Source organism: Sitodiplosis mosellana, unplaced genomic scaffold (genome assembly GCF_009176505.1).
Source record: "Sitodiplosis mosellana isolate CC-2019 unplaced genomic scaffold, AAFC_SMos_1.0 Smas_scaffold_6164, whole genome shotgun sequence".
Taxonomy (NCBI): domain Eukaryota; kingdom Metazoa; phylum Arthropoda; class Insecta; order Diptera; family Cecidomyiidae; genus Sitodiplosis; species Sitodiplosis mosellana.
This window is the reverse complement of record NW_022601405.1, coordinates 243,230-260,379: the sequence shown is the minus strand read 5'-3', so window position 1 is coordinate 260,379 and position 17,150 is coordinate 243,230. Positions and strand designations below refer to the sequence as shown.

General features: G+C 33.7%; 2 protein-coding genes, 2 long non-coding RNA genes and 1 pseudogene across 8 annotated transcripts; all 5 read right to left on the bottom strand.

Moving 5' to 3' along the window:
• Positions 1-975: 975 nt before the first annotated feature.
• LOC129574508 (probable multidrug resistance-associated protein lethal(2)03659) lies at positions 976-1,903 on the bottom strand (annotated as a pseudogene).
• Positions 1,904-2,474: 571 nt separating this feature from the next.
• On the bottom strand, positions 2,475-4,963 carry LOC129574490 (uncharacterized). 4 transcript variants are annotated; one of them, XM_055456573.1, is made up of 5 exons: positions 4,592-4,669; positions 3,377-3,610; positions 3,175-3,221; positions 3,050-3,084; positions 2,475-2,980 (listed from the first exon to the last, which is right to left on the bottom strand). In XM_055456573.1, exons 2-5 carry the CDS (start codon positions 3,591-3,593, stop codon positions 2,815-2,817), a joined length of 465 nt encoding a protein of 154 aa, XP_055312548.1. In that variant the 5' UTR covers positions 3,594-3,610; positions 4,592-4,669; the 3' UTR covers positions 2,475-2,814. The 4 variants fall into 4 exon arrangements, with proteins under 4 accessions (XP_055312548.1, XP_055312546.1, XP_055312545.1 ...); XM_055456571.1 differs by having other exon boundaries at positions 2,475-3,084; positions 4,291-4,963; XM_055456570.1 differs by having other exon boundaries at positions 2,475-3,084; positions 4,592-4,668.
• Positions 4,964-6,031: 1,068 nt separating this feature from the next.
• Positions 6,032-8,693, bottom strand: LOC129574478 (uncharacterized). Its single transcript, XR_008688688.1, has 4 exons — positions 8,569-8,693; positions 7,021-7,208; positions 6,778-6,824; positions 6,032-6,458 (listed from the first exon to the last, which is right to left on the bottom strand). It is a non-coding gene; the product is annotated as an uncharacterized LOC129574478 (long non-coding RNA).
• A 1,806-nt stretch (positions 8,694-10,499) lies between these two features.
• On the bottom strand, positions 10,500-12,739 carry LOC129574517 (uncharacterized). Of its 2 annotated transcripts, XR_008688699.1 has the most exons (4): positions 12,700-12,739; positions 12,543-12,588; positions 11,412-11,607; positions 10,500-11,290 (listed from the first exon to the last, which is right to left on the bottom strand). It is a non-coding gene; the product is annotated as an uncharacterized LOC129574517 (long non-coding RNA). The 2 variants fall into 2 exon arrangements; XR_008688698.1 differs by lacking the exon at positions 12,700-12,739 and having other exon boundaries at positions 12,543-12,646.
• An 817-nt stretch (positions 12,740-13,556) lies between these two features.
• On the bottom strand, positions 13,557-14,618 carry LOC129574519 (uncharacterized). Its single transcript, XM_055456599.1, has 3 exons — positions 14,505-14,618; positions 14,188-14,234; positions 13,557-13,969 (listed from the first exon to the last, which is right to left on the bottom strand). The coding sequence occupies exons 1-3, from the start codon at positions 14,611-14,613 to the stop codon at positions 13,670-13,672; spliced, it is 456 nt and encodes a 151-aa protein (XP_055312574.1). The 5' UTR covers positions 14,614-14,618; the 3' UTR covers positions 13,557-13,669.
• Positions 14,619-17,150: the final 2,532 nt, after the last annotated feature.

The window sequence follows — 17,150 nt, the reverse complement described above, 5'->3', positions numbered from 1 at the left end:
CATTAACAATGGATAAATACAAATCGAAAATATTCAACCTGAATCCACGTCAGTACATATGGAGCAACGACAACGAATTGCAATGTGCACGAGTATTGAAAAGCATGGTAGATTATATAATTGGAGATGTGGAAGTGCTATCCTTCACATCAAATCAACCCGTTTTGTTAGGGAATATCCAATGCTCAATTACTAAAGGTGTGCAAAGTCTGAATGGTTCTTATGTAGAAGTTGACATCGCCCAAGTAGAAGATGGGACTTTTCGTATTTCAAAACTTCTTTACAGCGGAGGATTTAGAGTATAGCAGCAAGATGATATATATGCGCCTCAACATGATAACCAAATGGTTTTAGAAAAACCCATTTTCATCAAACCTCGTACAATGTACGAAATTCGCACGACTATTAGTGTTAGTCCAAATGGTTGGTGCGATCAATTATGGTTGCCAAGGGTGGACCTTGATAATGGGCTGAAAATCACTTTCCATCGAAATCCAAATTTGAACTATAACAACTCCATTTATGGCTGGATTTCTTCATTGGGATTGAACAGGATTTAAACGAGACATTGTGTAGCCTAAACTGAAAGAAAAACAAATGAGTGGCAAATGAACGTCCAACAATTTTGGACCAAAACTATTTTTAAACTCAATTCTCTTTTCATTAAATTGTAACCGAACTTTCGCATTTCAATTAAACTCAATATCTCTTAAATTCCTTATTTTGTTTTCTTTGATAATTTTTTTAATTTACAGCAATGCTTCTGTGCGAAACAAGGAGTGAACAACTTTCACCCTAATTAAGTAATTTTCAATTATTTTGAGAATACAAACAAATTTTCGGGTAGGATAAGAAATCTACAAGGAACAATCTCGACATATTTTGAAAAAATACATATTTCAATTTGTACTCGTATTTATATAGCTAGAATTGACTCAAATCTAACCGCTCCTTTGCTACAGCTTGCTGATGATTTCATTGAATTTTTCCGCTGCAACTTTCTTCAACTGTTCGCTCTCTTGCGGTTGCATCAACCATCCCTCGGAAAATGCTCTCTTCATTCTGCAGCAATTTATACGGGATATCGAATTCTTCGGCACTGCCCGCATCCATGACTAAAACACGGTTGGAATCAATGATGGTGTGCAATCGATGAGCCACCGTTAGAACGGTAAAATGTTCGAATTTCTCGTGAATCGTTCTCTGAATGAGTACATAGGTTTTTGGATCCACATTGTCTGTGACTTCATCGAGTACCAGCACTTTGTTATTTCTCAAAATTGGCCCGAGCCAAGCATATCAATTGCCGTTGGCCTTGGCTGAAATTGGTTCCGCCTTCGGTAACCTGGATATAATTTCAAAAATCAAAATTTTTTTCAAGGAGAAATGCATTAGCTCATTGAAAATGAGAAAAAAAACCTACTAAATAGTCCAAGCTATCAATCATTGATTCCAATTCAACGTCCTCTAGTGATCTCCAAATGGCATCATCGCTGTAATGGCCAAATGGATCCAAATTATAGCGAACTGTGTTCGAAAACAAGACTGGATCCTGTGGAATGATCGAGATTTTCTCTCTTAAGCTGCTAAATGCAATCGTCCCACTGTTGACGTCGTCGATTTAAATGATTCCATCGATTCAATACAAACGAAAGAGAGCTCCTATGAGAGTCGATTTTCTAGCACCAGTTCTACCAACATGCATCACACAAAATGTTATGCGCATATCCTTTTGAGATTCAATGCAATCCAAATCACTCGCCCACAACTCCAATTTTGAGTCCAGATTCAATTTCTAAGCGAAGGTTTTTCAACGTTGGCGCACCTTGTGGATCATATCGCAATGACGCATTGTGCATTTTTATTTTACCTGTTCTTGGCCAATCGGATGGTGGTTTTTCATCCGGACTTTGTTCCTATGTAAAATATTGAAATTTCAAGGAAATTTTCAGCAAATAAATGTTGAGCATTCAGAAATGCATCCTACCGCGATGATTCACAGCTGTTCAAGAAAGCGAATCGGTTAGTCTCAAAACCATCATCGCTTAGCGATGCCATTAAACCGGTTGTGCAAATGTGCTATTTAGGTAAATATTTAAGCATCGATTGATGAATCGCAAACACATTTTATCGTGATTTATGATTTGGCTTCTATTGTGACTGGTTGATAAACAAGCATCTAACACAATTTGGATTGATTGACATTGATAAAAATCCGTGAAGTGTAAAAAAAAATTGAACATTATGAACAAAAACGCGGAAAACTTTAAACGACATAGTTGTGTGGACGATAAATATGTGGCGTCTGAATGAAATTCAATATGAATATTTAAAGTCATATAGATCCCATACCTGATACCGTGTAGACGATCTTCTTTTTGATCTTCTGTTGAAATTGGATTGTGTCATTTGCCGTCATCTGAGCTGCCATAATGCCATAATCAAAATAAAAATCAAAACAAACAAACAGGCAATTCGGAAGACTAGAAAGATGTCACATTTATTGTCCTACAATCTACATTCATTATCGAAAATAAATAACATATTGTATTTTGACATCAAGACTGGCTTAAAATTAATCATTAAATTCTTGAATTAAAACCAAATTTTAGATATGGACCAAGAATATTTTCCAAGTACTGATGTCTAACGTGTGTCTTTCTTCAGTAAAGGAAGAGAGTTAGGATCATCGGCGTGAGCAATTAACCACCGTGTGGTACTTTGAAAGGAATTTGGCACTTCAAAAGTAGCTTGAAAGCAGTAGATTTAAATAATGTTTATAGTTAGATTCTTCACAGCACCACTATTGTGGTTTTAACTTGGATTCCTATCCATTCTTTGTACTGTCACGAACGTTAGATTTGACATTGGAATACTCGCACCATTTCGTCGTATATGATCCGTTGACTTTTTGATGAATTCGTAGCTGAAGATGCAGAGGCAATAAGGAAACACCAGCAGCGGCGCGTATACTGTGGGACTTTTGAGAGTTAGTTTATTATCACCGGTATACACGGAATAAGTAAAGCAAACCCCGAGAAAAAAATACCAAATTAATCCAACCAACATGCAAACCGGGCGATACTGTTTGAAGAAAGGACAGACATGATTTATATTACAATTTTTAAGTTTACTCCTTTAGCAATTTGTTCAAAAATGACTTGATACACTTACGAAAGTTACACCATACAAGAAACACACTATGGCCCAGAAATTAGTCACTGTAAGATAAAAAAAAAACATTTTTTAGTTAAATCGAAAAATTTTCACGACCAACGTTTATTTACACATCTAAAGTAATTGTTGGAATTTAATTAAGTTTACCGCATTCATGAATTCCTATTTGTTTCTATTAAAATACGAAGAAAACACTTACATCCAAATGATATCTTGACGATGAATTCATATTTTGATGGTCGTTCATAATGAAAATGATCTTCGAAATCATTCTCTGCGAGCCAAAATTTCGAATTCAATATAGACAGAAGTGCAATATAACTAGCCACGAATGTTGCCCAACCCACGATGATTCCAATCAATCGCCATTTTTCCCATCCGATGCATCGAGTATAGTAGCTGTTATCAGTTGCCATTCCCACTTGATAGCAAACTGTTATGGAAAAACATGATTTTAAGATTTAGTTTCGAAGGTAATGACTTCAAATTGGTTTTTTTTTCAAAATGTTGTGCAAATCAGTCGATTTTTCGTTCAATGAAGCTTTTGAATCGATCAAAGAGTTGATATTCTTAAACTTCATATGTTTCGATACAATTCAAATGGTTTTTTTTATCAAGAAATTTTTTATACACTAACATTAAAGAAGAGCATATTCTTCTGATAGATTCCGTGATTTAAAAAAAAACTGAAGTTCAGAAAAATCGAAGAGATTCACTTTTCTTTCGATATGAATAGCGAACAGATTCTATAAAAATGAACAAACATATATTCCGAAAAATGAATGAAATACTAATTATTCCAAAATCGGTCAATCAATTCGTTATCGCTTGGAATTCCCCGTAAATTCCCAAACAAACATATTTCACGCAATGAGCTTGCGGTCGCACAAAGAGACACAAAAAACATCGACTGATAAACGCGAGAGTCGTATGTTTGACATTCTGAATTTCAATAGTACGCATGCGTTCGATTTGTTTATATTCTATTTTCTCCTCTTGATGTTGTGTATAGTTTGACAGTATGTACAGTATAAAATAGCAAAAGCACAAAAAATGTACAGCAAACCATGAAAATGGTTTCAGATGTAAATGCGCCAATTTTTAATGATTCACAGCTTTTCAGAAGGCGAATAATCGATTTTATTCACAGAAATCGAAGAAGAATAACGGCCAAAGTCGAAGTGATACCTTCGTTTTAAGTAAATTCTTCGAAATCGTTGAGAGTGTTGATTTGTCAATAATCATGTTTTCGTCGGAAAACTTCAGTGTTCCCACAAAAAAATGGATTTTTTATGCTCTCCTTCATTCAACTCACTTTTTTTTTTTAAATTGAATCAAGTCAGAATATGTTTTAGAAACTATTTAGTAGATTTTTATGGCGAAAATTTAGGAATTATTTAGTTACTAGACCTACCAAAATCACAATAATCACAAAAACGGAGCAAAACACAGTTTTCACGTCAACAGCTGACGCCATACTGCGCTGATGTTTGGATACAAGGGGGTCAATGCCAAATTTGACATTGAGTTCGGTCACGTGTATTGGTATACATGTTTTGGAGAAGCGAAACAACACACCGGCAGACGAACATGCGTAGTGCAAAGGAGGGATACATACCAATTCCACTAATTTTGATTGAAAAACCTTTGAAGTGTGATCAATACCAGTTAATTTTTTGCCTAATATCGTCTTATATCCGTCGAACTATTGCGATTTGTCATAACTTTTTTTTTATCTCGTTGACATTTGAACTGAAGATGAATTTTGATGTCGGTGATGATTAAATTATCATTTTTACTTTTCCGCACACGAAGTGTGTGAGAAAAGTATAGCGATCGACGTGATAAAAAGTGTGCTAATTTTTGTTGTGTCCACGATAACTTTCGAACCGCTTAAGCGATTTCGCTCAAATTTGGCCAGGAGTCACTATTAGTAAATACCTTGGATGTATCAAAAGTTGGGCCAAATTGGACTAGTTCATCTGGTAATTTTCGGATGTCATAGAATTTCACCCTTGGATTTTTTTGAAAAAATTTTTTTTTTTTCTTGTTATCATAGAACGGATTTTTGATTTGTTTTAACACGATTTTATCATGTTAATCCGTGTTAAATGATTTATAACACGATGGCCGACCATGATTGACTTTTTTTAAATTTTTTTTTGAATACTTGTGCGGAAAAGTCCGTTTTACGCTCGTAAAACTTTTTATTTGTCCATTTTACACAACCAAACCATAATAAAACAAAACAAAACAACGCAATTCAAATCGAAATGAAAGACGAATTTGACTTTTGAAAAATATTTATTATTGCTTATTGTGATTCACAATTTGTGAAACGTAATTTGATTTTTGTTTTTTTGTTTTTTTGTTTTTTTAAAACATTGAGTTAGATTTTTGAATCACAGTGTCATTTTTAATGCATTTTCTTCAATAAATATACTGAAAATTCACCAATAGCATAAAATACTGGTTACTATTTGATTTTTAAACATTTGTCGGTTATTCTTAAGCTATATAATTGACTTAATTCATTTTGATTGCATTTTATTGCTAAAAATGTTAATAAATACTAAGTCATGAATATGTCATTTCCTTAAGTATGTAAGAAATGTCTTAAAAACATAAATCATCGATTGAAACGTTGGGCAAAAAGACGGATTCTCAAATCTTGATATATGTGTCGAAATGAGTTCGGAAAGACAGTTTTTTACTGTACATTTTATGTAGATTCATTGACTTCAAAAATGTTATGGAGAAAGTTTCCTCCGAGGTTTTTGAGTGCAGAATGCAGATACAACCTTTAGCAAAGTGTAAAAAACCATGTAAAATAAATATATATTTACAACATAGATTTATGTAGAAAAAATGTAAAGAAATTCGCTTTAATCTTCAACAATTCATGCACAAAACAATTACACAGAAAAGATGTTACTTCCAAATTCTAGCTATAAATATGCTTGGTCTCTCCATCAAGGCAAACACCATGGTAAACATCATGTCGGTCGGATTGCTTGTGCATAAGTGGGTAGACTATTTACCTCTACCCTATCAACTACAACGTATGACAGATTCGAAAGTGGACTATTTGCATTGATTCGAATGTGCTTCGTGGCCAATTTCACGTGTTTGTAACTGAGGACAGCAAACACGTAAACAATGAGGAGAAGTACAATGAATATTGTAATGGCAATGTCAATATGCGGAGTTATTGAATATATGAGGCAGCACATTAGAAATCCATACCAAATCAGCCCAATTAGCGCACAAACCGGTTTATACTGCGGAAAAGATAAAATACACACGATTAGCAAAATCGTTTGATATTAATTAATTTTTTATAATGTGTAACTTTGTAACTGTCCGACAAATATTGTCGTCTGCTGTTGTTACCGTTACATGAAACGTACATTGTACAATGTAGATTAAATGTAAAAGGTACTAACTTCGTTTTTTTTTCTTCCTCGGGGTTCAAATATTTGGATTTTTTAATTCCAAAACAGATGAGAGAGGTGAACTTTCTTGTTTTTTTTTACTCTCTTTCATAAAAAATTTATATTCAAATGAGAAACATAATTCGTTGAATCCATATCTACTTACGAGGATAACGCCATATAGAAAGCAACAAATCGCCCAAAAGTTTACCACTGAAACAAAAAAAAAGAATAGCTTATTATATACATTTTCGAGATTTAAAAACAAACTCTCCAATAATGAAAAAGATAAAAGGAAAAGTAATGAAAAGGAAGAGAAAACGTATCGCAAAATTGAAACCGATTAAAAAAATGAAAATAGGAATTGATGTGGGTGATTTTTTTTGCGTTGAAATAGAAAGCAACTCACCAAGTAACAAGAACACTTGAAAATCTGAAGCATTGTAAAATCCAAGAGCACTTACGTGCAACAAAAGTGTCAACAGGATGAAATTCAGGATGAAGACCAACCATCCAATTAGGATGCCGCAATATCTTAATCCTCTCTGTTGAAAAAAGCTTTTTTTGATTGGCATTTTCACTATCACTCGCAGGTAACTATGGAAAAACGAAAAGCAGAATTCTGTTGAATAAAAATGAACCAAATTGATTTTTAATGCAAACAATTTTCATTTTTTCCGCCAGGTAATTTGATTTTACTGAATTTCGACTATTCATTGTGGAAAAAAATAAATTTTTCATAAGAAATTTTTACAAAATCTGTAAAGCACATCTGAGTTTCAAAATGAGCAAAGAAATCTTTAGGGAGAAGCATCGATTCTTTGAAACGCTGCGAACAAATTTCAAAAATACGATATCGCGCATTGAATGAGAGGGGAAACGAAATCAGATGTTGGAACTGACACCTAGGGGATTCATGTATGTATGATACATTTCAAATATTTTGTATTATTTCCCGAATGCGTTGTTATTGTTCATATTCACCTTGAACAATATGTTCTGGAAGTGGGTTTTGGTGGATCCTCAGGATCGTTCAAAACTGCTCCCGGTTCTGGAAGTGGGTTTTGGTGGATCTTCAGGATGGATCAGACTGGGTTTGACAATGCCCTGGCCCATCCTGAGGATCCACTTCCAGAACCAGGAGCGGTTTTGAACAATCCACAGGATCCACCAAAATCCATTTCCAAAATTTTTGAAGCGATAATGACGACAAGAGATTGGACATGGTTCTGCTGACAGTCGGTTTATTGAACAAAATTGAGCAAAATTGAAATTATGCATACATATCTGTTTAATATGTTGAAACATAAACAAATTCATATTATTTGTTCATATTTTAAATATGGAAATTGGCGTGAGGCCCCTAGACTGACACGCAACACACATTCGACCGATAACCGTTTCAATGCGGTACGTGTGCTAATGACATTAGCGTTATACATGTATCCACTTCATCAGCCCACACAAGCGTTACAATGTGCTTTGACTGCGATCCGCAATAACAAACGTTCAAAAAGCCACAGAATCAGATATTGTGAAAAAAATGCGCAGATCCAAATGAATCATTGTATGAAAAAAGAACAAACGCCTTTCTTATTAAAAGATTTACACATTTTTTAATTGAGATCTTTGCTTTCAATTCACGGAAACCTTCATTCATTTTGCAAAATTAAAACTTTTAATCGAATAAGAATCATATTTTAATCAAAAACGAAATGCAATTAAAAAAAAACAAAAAGAATAAAATGCAATTGTCGCGCACTTTCAAAAAAAATACAAACGACGATTCCCATTGAAATTTTAAAGTCTATATAGATAAGATTCTAAAGCCATTATAAATACGACAATTCCAATTCTTATACAATTCAACTCTGTTCAAATTTTAAAATGAAGAAATTACATTCGCTTCTGAGCTAACACACATTTTCAAAACTGAATTTCTTGTTTCTATTTTTACCTCTCGATTTTACAGAGTAAAGAACTGAGTTAAGCAATAACTCATGCAATAACTACTGACTATATTGCACGAAGTGCTGTTCTCGCACCAACAGCTGACAGTAAACTGCGCTAGCGACGCGATAACTTACCGCGCGGCCAGACACAAATTGGATGCGGTCATGCAAGTGTGTTGGTGAATTCGATATAAGCGCTCATGATTAAAAGACGAAAGACGGCGTCGTATGATCATAGGCTAATGCCACAGTGAGACACTGAGACAACATCACGAAAACGCGTAATTATGACTCATACACTCGATTGTTTGGATCAATTGAAACCAAAGGTCCAAAGTGCAAAGCGGTTGTTGTTATATACAACAACGTGATTGTTGCTGTTGTAGTTGTGGTTTTTGTTGAATACAACAGTATTCAAGTGGGAAAAAAACGTTGAAGTTCATTTGATTCTGTTGATGCGGCTGTAATTGGCTTCGATTGAATATGGGATATATATATTGAATTCAAATCGAATTGACTCTTCTAGACAATCAATTATTTTTGGATTTTCTTCGAATTTTTTTCTTCTATTGTTAGACTTTCACTTTTGAAGCGTAGAAACGAATTACATTCTAAAAATATAACAGAGTCCTAGATAAACTGAATGAAAACCTTGAGAAAGAGATAAAAATTAAAGTCAAAAATGACGGGAAAATCTAATTCCATAGATGAATATTCAAATCTTGGACAATTTGCCGAAATGACTTCGGGTAGGGCGATTTCAATTGTAGATTTTATGTAGTTTAATGTAGTGTTTTTACTTTTTTTTTAATGTAGGAACAATTTTTTTGAGTAATCGGCTATCGAAAAACTGCTATAAAATGGAACAACTCAAATCTTGGTCAAAAAACGCATTTTCCACAAATCGAATTTTTTTTCGAATGAAGAATGGTTCCAAAAAATTGTAGATAAATTGTAGAATTAAAATCAATTATCTGTTTTCGAATATGTCAGCCCATTCATTCGATATTGAGACGAGTCATGAAAATTGGTCCAAAATTGAAAAACTCAAATCTTGGCCACAAATTGAAATTTCCAAAAACTGAATCTTCCTCTTTTGATGCTAGGTTCCATAAAATTGTAGACAAAATGTAAAATTCAAATCAGTCATCCGATCCTTGATGTTTTCAACAACTTATTTGGCTCCAGGGGAGTTTAATATTTAATATGGGAATAAAACTGCTATAGACGGCTATAAAACGTGTTTTAAATTTAAAAAAACTTTTAATAATTGAAGTAACCAAGAATTAATTGTAGTGGCCCGAAAATAATTGTAGAAGCACCTACAGTTATTTTAGTATTGTAATCAATTTTCGACCACTATAATAACTTTAGGTGCTTCTACAATTTTCCGACCACATTCCGACCACATTCGAATTTCAAACAATTGAATGAGATAATGGCATTTCCGTTTAAATTTAAATCATTTTCCAATAACGAAACAATGAGATAGATCATTTTCTAAGAACAAATCCCAAAAAACGTCGAAATCAACATAGGGCAGTTACAAACCTTTAGAGAAAAAAAATTACTTCATTTGGCCCACATCGATGAACATTGAACATGAACATCGTGGGTTGTTTGCAAAAGGCTTAGGCCTACGCGACGGATCTTTATAGATTCCCCACTTTAATCCATACAATTCAATCCAATCCATACGAACCTTTTATTTAAACCCATTTTTATATGTAGGATGATCATAAAGGAATTTCATTGATTTGCCTATAAAATCGACGGTGCTGACGTCGTTTTTGTTCTGATTTCTATCGTTTTTGGCTTTAGTTGTCACTCGATGCATTTACTAGTCGCCAATCCCAACTGCGCACTACTCAATGAACTTACAATCAGTTGGCCGTATTCCAATTGCAAATTGCATCGTCGCATTTGCTGCGTAAAATTAACATTAGTAATAATAAAGAGATCATTTAGAAAAAAAAATGGAATAAAAATCGCATATTTATTGTGCTTTGATTCAAATTACGTATCTTAATCTGTTATTTGTACTGAGTGTCATTAATTTCTGTGAAAACCTAAGTATTTGTATTTGAATGTGTTGTCATTCAACAAACGAAATATATCAAACGTCCCCTAAAATCGGGGACCTTTTTAAAGGCACAACTACAAATATTCGTGATTATAAATTTATCTAATTCAATGTATTATCGTCAAAACGCTAATCAAGCTCATAAATTGTCAAATATTCCAGTATACGAAATGAATCTCACTTCAAAGATATGTATTATTCAGAACTACTTAAAATGTTGCTCAAAAATATCGGTAAATTGTGATACAAAATGTGTATTTTCAAACTTCTGAATTAGAATGTTAAACATTTGGATAAATCGTGCAAAAATGGTGTATATCAAGCGATTGTTTTGATCATAATGGTTTCGATTTGTCCATTCGATACGTCATATATTGGACTTGATAGTCGTTCAGTTGTCAGACTTCCGGGAATGTGTGAGATGGACCGCTTAATAGATATAAAACCTAACACAGCCAATATGAATAGACATACAAAAGCCACTGAAGTTGCTGCCAAATATAATAGTCTAACTCGCATGAAGAATAACGAGATGATGCAAATAATGGCTTCCAGTCCATAGCATATAAGTGAGACCAGCATGAATGCAGGTTTGTATTGTTGAGAGCCATATAGCCAGCTAAGATTTACAGAAAAAATTATAACTGCAAAAGAATTGGAAAATATCAGTTTAATTATTCAAAATAATTCATTTTCTTGAATCAAAAAAGCTCAAAAATATTTCAATGAAAATATTCATCAATGACTGTTCAAACAAAAACTTACTACAAAACGTAATGGTGTAAAGCAGTTCAAGTGCAGTTCCAACGGAATTCTTATTCATGAGGACAATCAGAAAAATGAATGCAACAAAATTTAAAGCAAACACAAGCCAACCAATGAACAGGCTAATTATTCTCCACCGTCGCAGTCCAATACACCCCGGATCCATTATTCGCTATTAAACTGATTGCTTGTCAATCTAGAAAGTGAACATTCAAAACATAATGAAGTTAATGCACGAAATGTCGTATTTTCTCACAGGCAGTTGAAACTTCACGAATTGTCCATGATAAACTGAGGACACAATTTTTTGTACAGAAAATAGGAAATCCATTTTCCTTGACACAAAATTTGGAAATCAGTAATTTTTTTTTCAACAAAATGGAAATCAATTTCTTTCACTAAACAACTGAAACTATTGAAATGTTCCACTGAAAAATGAAACGTGGATCATTGTTTATTCATAAAATCCGGCACTTGTCAACGGAAATGGTTCTATGCCGAAATTGAAACTATTTTACAAAAAAACCTCGAACATTTCCTTACATATTGGAATAAATTCTATCTATTTTCCTTTTATATTGTTCTATCATTTTCAAATTATATGTTTCATTTTTTGATTCCGTATTCAAAATATTCATATATATCAAAGTCTCTAAATTGTGTCCATTCAATGGAAAAAAAGCTCGATAACTTCGTTGACAGTTCGAAGAAAGGAAAAAATATGTCCGAGTTGGAAATCACAATTACGTATCAAAAACCAAATATACATGTAACTAATGATGAAGAGAAACAGCGGGAGAGAGAGAGAGTTCCCGAGAGCCTAGCGTGCGTTAGCGCCAAGCCATATTTTATCGGATTAAATGTGTGTGCTTTAGTTTATGCATTCTCACACCATTGGATATTTAATCGATGGAATCGATTTTTGTAAACGAACAAACACGTACATTCCGCTTGGTTTGGAAAAACTCGAGAAAAATTGGGCATTTTTGTTTCGCATTCATTTAGAAAATGGTTTTTATTCGAAAAAAAAACAAACTTGAATTTGACACTTCACAATTTTGTTTTCCTTCTGGAATGATAGATTATCGTTGTGTAAGTAAAACTTAACTGCTAATTACTAAAATAAATTACAGTATGTAACTGATCCTTAATTGGCAGCCAAGCCTAGGTGTGAGTCCTTGAAAATAACATTTTTATACATTACTTTCTTGCAATAACTATAACGACGTCGCTTTCGAATGACTTTCACTAAATGAATTTTAAAATGTGGAGGAATTTTCACACCTACCCAGATGAACAGTTCTAACAGTGACACTGTTCGTCCTTCCACAGCTGACGCAATACTGATTGGTTCGTTTTGACTTTGTGTCGCTGGTTTGAATTTGTTTGACATTGAATACCGTTCGGTTTAGTTCGGTTCGGTTGATTGTGTCTGTGTCTGTGTCTGTGTCTGTGTGTGTGTTATCATTAATCGAAATGTTATATAATCGCCCGGTAAAATTCTTCATTCACATGCAGAATGGTAATTAATGGTGATTCGATATATGAATTAAGGCGGCTAATGAATGCCATTTTTTTTGGCTCCACTGGATGATTTTTCTTCATTACTCTTAGTGCCACAGTATGGTACTGCCACACATACCATATCCACGGAGTTGAATGAACCCGAAATTAATTAGCTTAGATGAGAGGCAAATCACCGATCAACTAAGTTGATTCAACTCAACAGCTAATTTAGATTGGTTTTTATAAACAAAAATTTCCATATAGTAAAGGCTGTAAAGGTATGCAGAACCGAAATGGACAGTACCTAATTCGAGACAACTGTTCGCATTCTATACGAAAAAAATATGTTACGAAAACTGTCAAACGGTAGTTTATTTCCTCCAAATCTTTGTGTGTATTATTCCAACATTCCCGAGCTTGCGTCCTTTTCCATAAAGAATTCAACGGGAATAAGTGCTAAGGTAAGAAGTCAACGACTGTATAGCAATAAAATTGGCTGAAATAAATGGCTAAAAGATCTTAAGTCAAAAAGTCACTAAACTCATACGAAACGTTTTAAATAAATAAAAGTTTATTAAATAGTTATCTGATTGAAAAAATGGACAAAAATCATTTTTTTTTCTTCTTTTGTTCCAAGAACTTCATCTCATATTTGATTGGAATTTTTCGTTTTATGCAAAAAAAATATATTGATTTTAATGTGTGAAGAATTATAATGTTAATGTTTCAATTTAGAGCTTAAAAGATTGAGTCTAAGGTAGTTCAAAATCTACCATTTTACCCGTTCTTTGTGGATTCATTCTCGGTGCTTCATACAGCACTTGCGTTCGCATTGGCATTTCATCTGCTTGGATTGTGCGTGTATTTGGTATATATTCGATGATATAGACATAGGTCAAAATGGCGAGGATATAAAATATGACTGAAATAATAGCCACCGCAGACACAATCTCATATAAATTATGAATTTTCGTTGCGAAGAAAAAACATAAGACGTATCCTATAAATAAGGCGCTCCAAACGAGGGGAAATAGCATGAATATGGATTTATACTACGAAAAAAGGGGAAAAAAAAGGTCAACGAGAATTATTAATGGGAAATTAAAATTGTTTCGTTGTATCAGAATTCCATTTGATTGTATCAGATAGGGTTTTTCTTCAAATAAATCGATAGTTTTTTTAGTACATTTAATATCGATTATAAGTAATCGATTCTGAACTCAAATCAAACGGTTATTCTGAAACGCTCAAATTGATGGATAACACCTACGGTATGATTTCCATATAGCCAAGATACACTAGCTATGACATTCACCGCTGAAAAAGATATTTTGTTCGAAAAAAATTGATTAGAATTCAAACAAAAACGACGAAAAATGAAGATGGTTAGTTCTACGACAGCTGATTGAAGATCAAGAAAAATGAACAAGATTTGGAAAAAAAATCGAATAATAATTTTCAAAAATGTTTTTAATTCGAAAAATTGGCAAAGTTTTAATGAAAAATTAAAAAAAATAATTCCAAATTTGCTCCAAACTTTTACATTTTTGTGTTGATAGAAAATCAAACTTGCGGATGAAAACTCACCAAGAAATATAACATGGAAACTTCCATCGAATAGCCAAAAGAATGCCATGAAATTTAAAATGAGTGAAAGATATCCGATTGTGAATCCAACATGTCTCCAACTAGGCATTTTTCTTATCTATAATAATCTGGAGAAAATGGACACAATTCAAATGAGAAATGAAATCGTTAATTTTTCCTAAAAATGTCACCGAGCATTCAATAAATAATGAGAAAAGAAATACTACATTTTTCACCAAGTTCTATCATTCTATCATATCACCGTCTATGTTCACTCACATAAACACATTTTGGTCTACAAAAGCAGAAAATACATTGAAATACACATCGTAAACACACACAAAAATACGTTGGAATGGACAAAAGCTTGACCGCTGTGTGCGTGAAAGTAGCGCCAAAATTTTACTTAATCAAATGTGTGCGTGAAGAAAAAAACTAAAATTATCCATTTTTGTCGACTGTTTGTTTAAGTGAAAAAAATCGATTTTCGTGAGGTGTATCAAACCACTGACTGGTGAGTCACTTCGAGGGAAAAGCCACATTTCACGACAATGCTTCGCTTTGAATTTGATTTGAACGCATTTTTGATAGAATTCTTAGTATTTTATTTGTTGATTAATATTTTTCGGAAGCAGTTCCTAATTTTAATAGAATTGGGTTCGAAGTTTTCATTCATCACTTCCATCACACACATATATAGTTCTTATTCTGCTTCATTACATATTTTGTTCTTATTTTCTTTTTCAATACAAATAAAATCTCGATGTTTGAGTGTAAAAGTTTTGTATGTTGACAATTTTCCATTGTGTTCCGTATATAAAACCAATGAAATTAACCAAATATAATTTGTATTTTGATGAATAAAATTGATTCCGAAAATATTCAAACACCACAACCCTTTAAAAAAACATTCGACAAATGTGAAATATGTAAATGTAAAAATTATGACAGGAAAAATCAATGTAAGTGAGTAATCCATTAGCTTACCGTGCTAGTCAACGGCTACGGAAGAACTGCTTGTGTATATCCATAAAAAGTAACTTGACGCGGTGTCACCAGATTGAGTTCGACATTGATTCACACTCGATGGGAATGTATTGTTAGAACGAATTGAATAACGAGACGTTATTAACGACCAAAACCTCGATCGAACCATTTCGAAGTGGAAACCACGAGTCGAATGACTCCAAGTCGTGCGTGAGTGATGACTTGATTTTCAGTGTGAATTATGTAACAAATTCTTAAAACTTTAACAAAATTTTGGAATTTGATTTACGGTTGCCAGGAATCCTAAATAGTGTGTCGTCTTTCAATAAGATTTGGAGAATAAAACACTTTCAATGACTTGATTTTATAACGAATCAATTTATTCTCAAAGAACTGGTTTTCTTGAAAAAAAAAAAACATTTTTCATTCTTTTCAACCAATTGTGTTTTTGATAACAAAATCTTGTAAAAACAAACTCAAAACCACGTGAGCATTGCAGAAGATCTGGAAGAGTTTGTCTGCTAAATCCAAGTCGACTCCGTCCTCTTCCTTAGCGTGTTGTCGGTGTACTTTGTTTTGAGGCAATCTGGATGGGTTCGTTTAGAGCAAAATTGTTGGAAAAAACAAAAAAAAAAACCTTCCAATGAGTTCGTTATTGGTTGACTCAACTCATAGGCGACTCTTCTAAAAAAATTCGCCCCAAAATTTCCTCGTCAGCAACTCGATCCGTTTCGATGTGGCTCAAGTATTCCTTGCGTGCATCACTCATTTGATTTACCTTTCGCGCGTATATATCCACAATAAGCAGTGTGAATACCAATATAAGAGTCGATTTCGAAGCCATTTCAATTGATCTGGCACACACTTCTCTCAACAAATACCGATTTCACACTGACTCTCATCGCCGAACGACGATGTTATTAGTACGGAATTGTTTGCGAAACGGTTTCATTGACGTTGAAAATGCTGCGCCCATGGGAGAAACAGTGGTTTTTCCATGTGTTTTTTCTATCATTTTCTCACCTAACAATTTTCTTCGAAAAAAATTTCCTGCCGAAGAATAATCTCAATATAAATCACTGCTATGGCGATTGCCAATCGCTGATTTGAGAATAATTGTTAATTAGCATTCAAAATATTCTGCAGTCTGTTCCGTCCCCTGAAATAATCTCTATCAATCATTTCGGCCTCTTCTGACCCGAAGTATCAATTTACTTGAACATTGAACAAAGAACGATTCCGGCGACACTTCAATGGTTCATATACATGTTAGGTGAAATAAATTTAGTCGCAAAAATAAACCGATCGTCAAGCAAGCACTGGTTCGGAGATAGAAATATGTTTACCTAGATGTTTTATACTGTATAAATATGCAAAGCATAGACGCATACGGATGACCGTTTGACGAACGTATCAACAGAGCAATCATTTTTCACTGTGTACTATATTCATACACACACTTACGCGTGCGTCTCTCACAGGAGATCGTACATTGCGATTCGATACGTTCGTCGCACGGTCGTCCGTACGCGTCTATTCTTAGCATATTTGTCTCACATATTTCTATCTCCGAACCAGTGCTTGAAAATCGATGGACCAAAACAATTGGACCAGCAAAATATACTCCATATTATGTTTATGAATAAAAATGAAAACAGA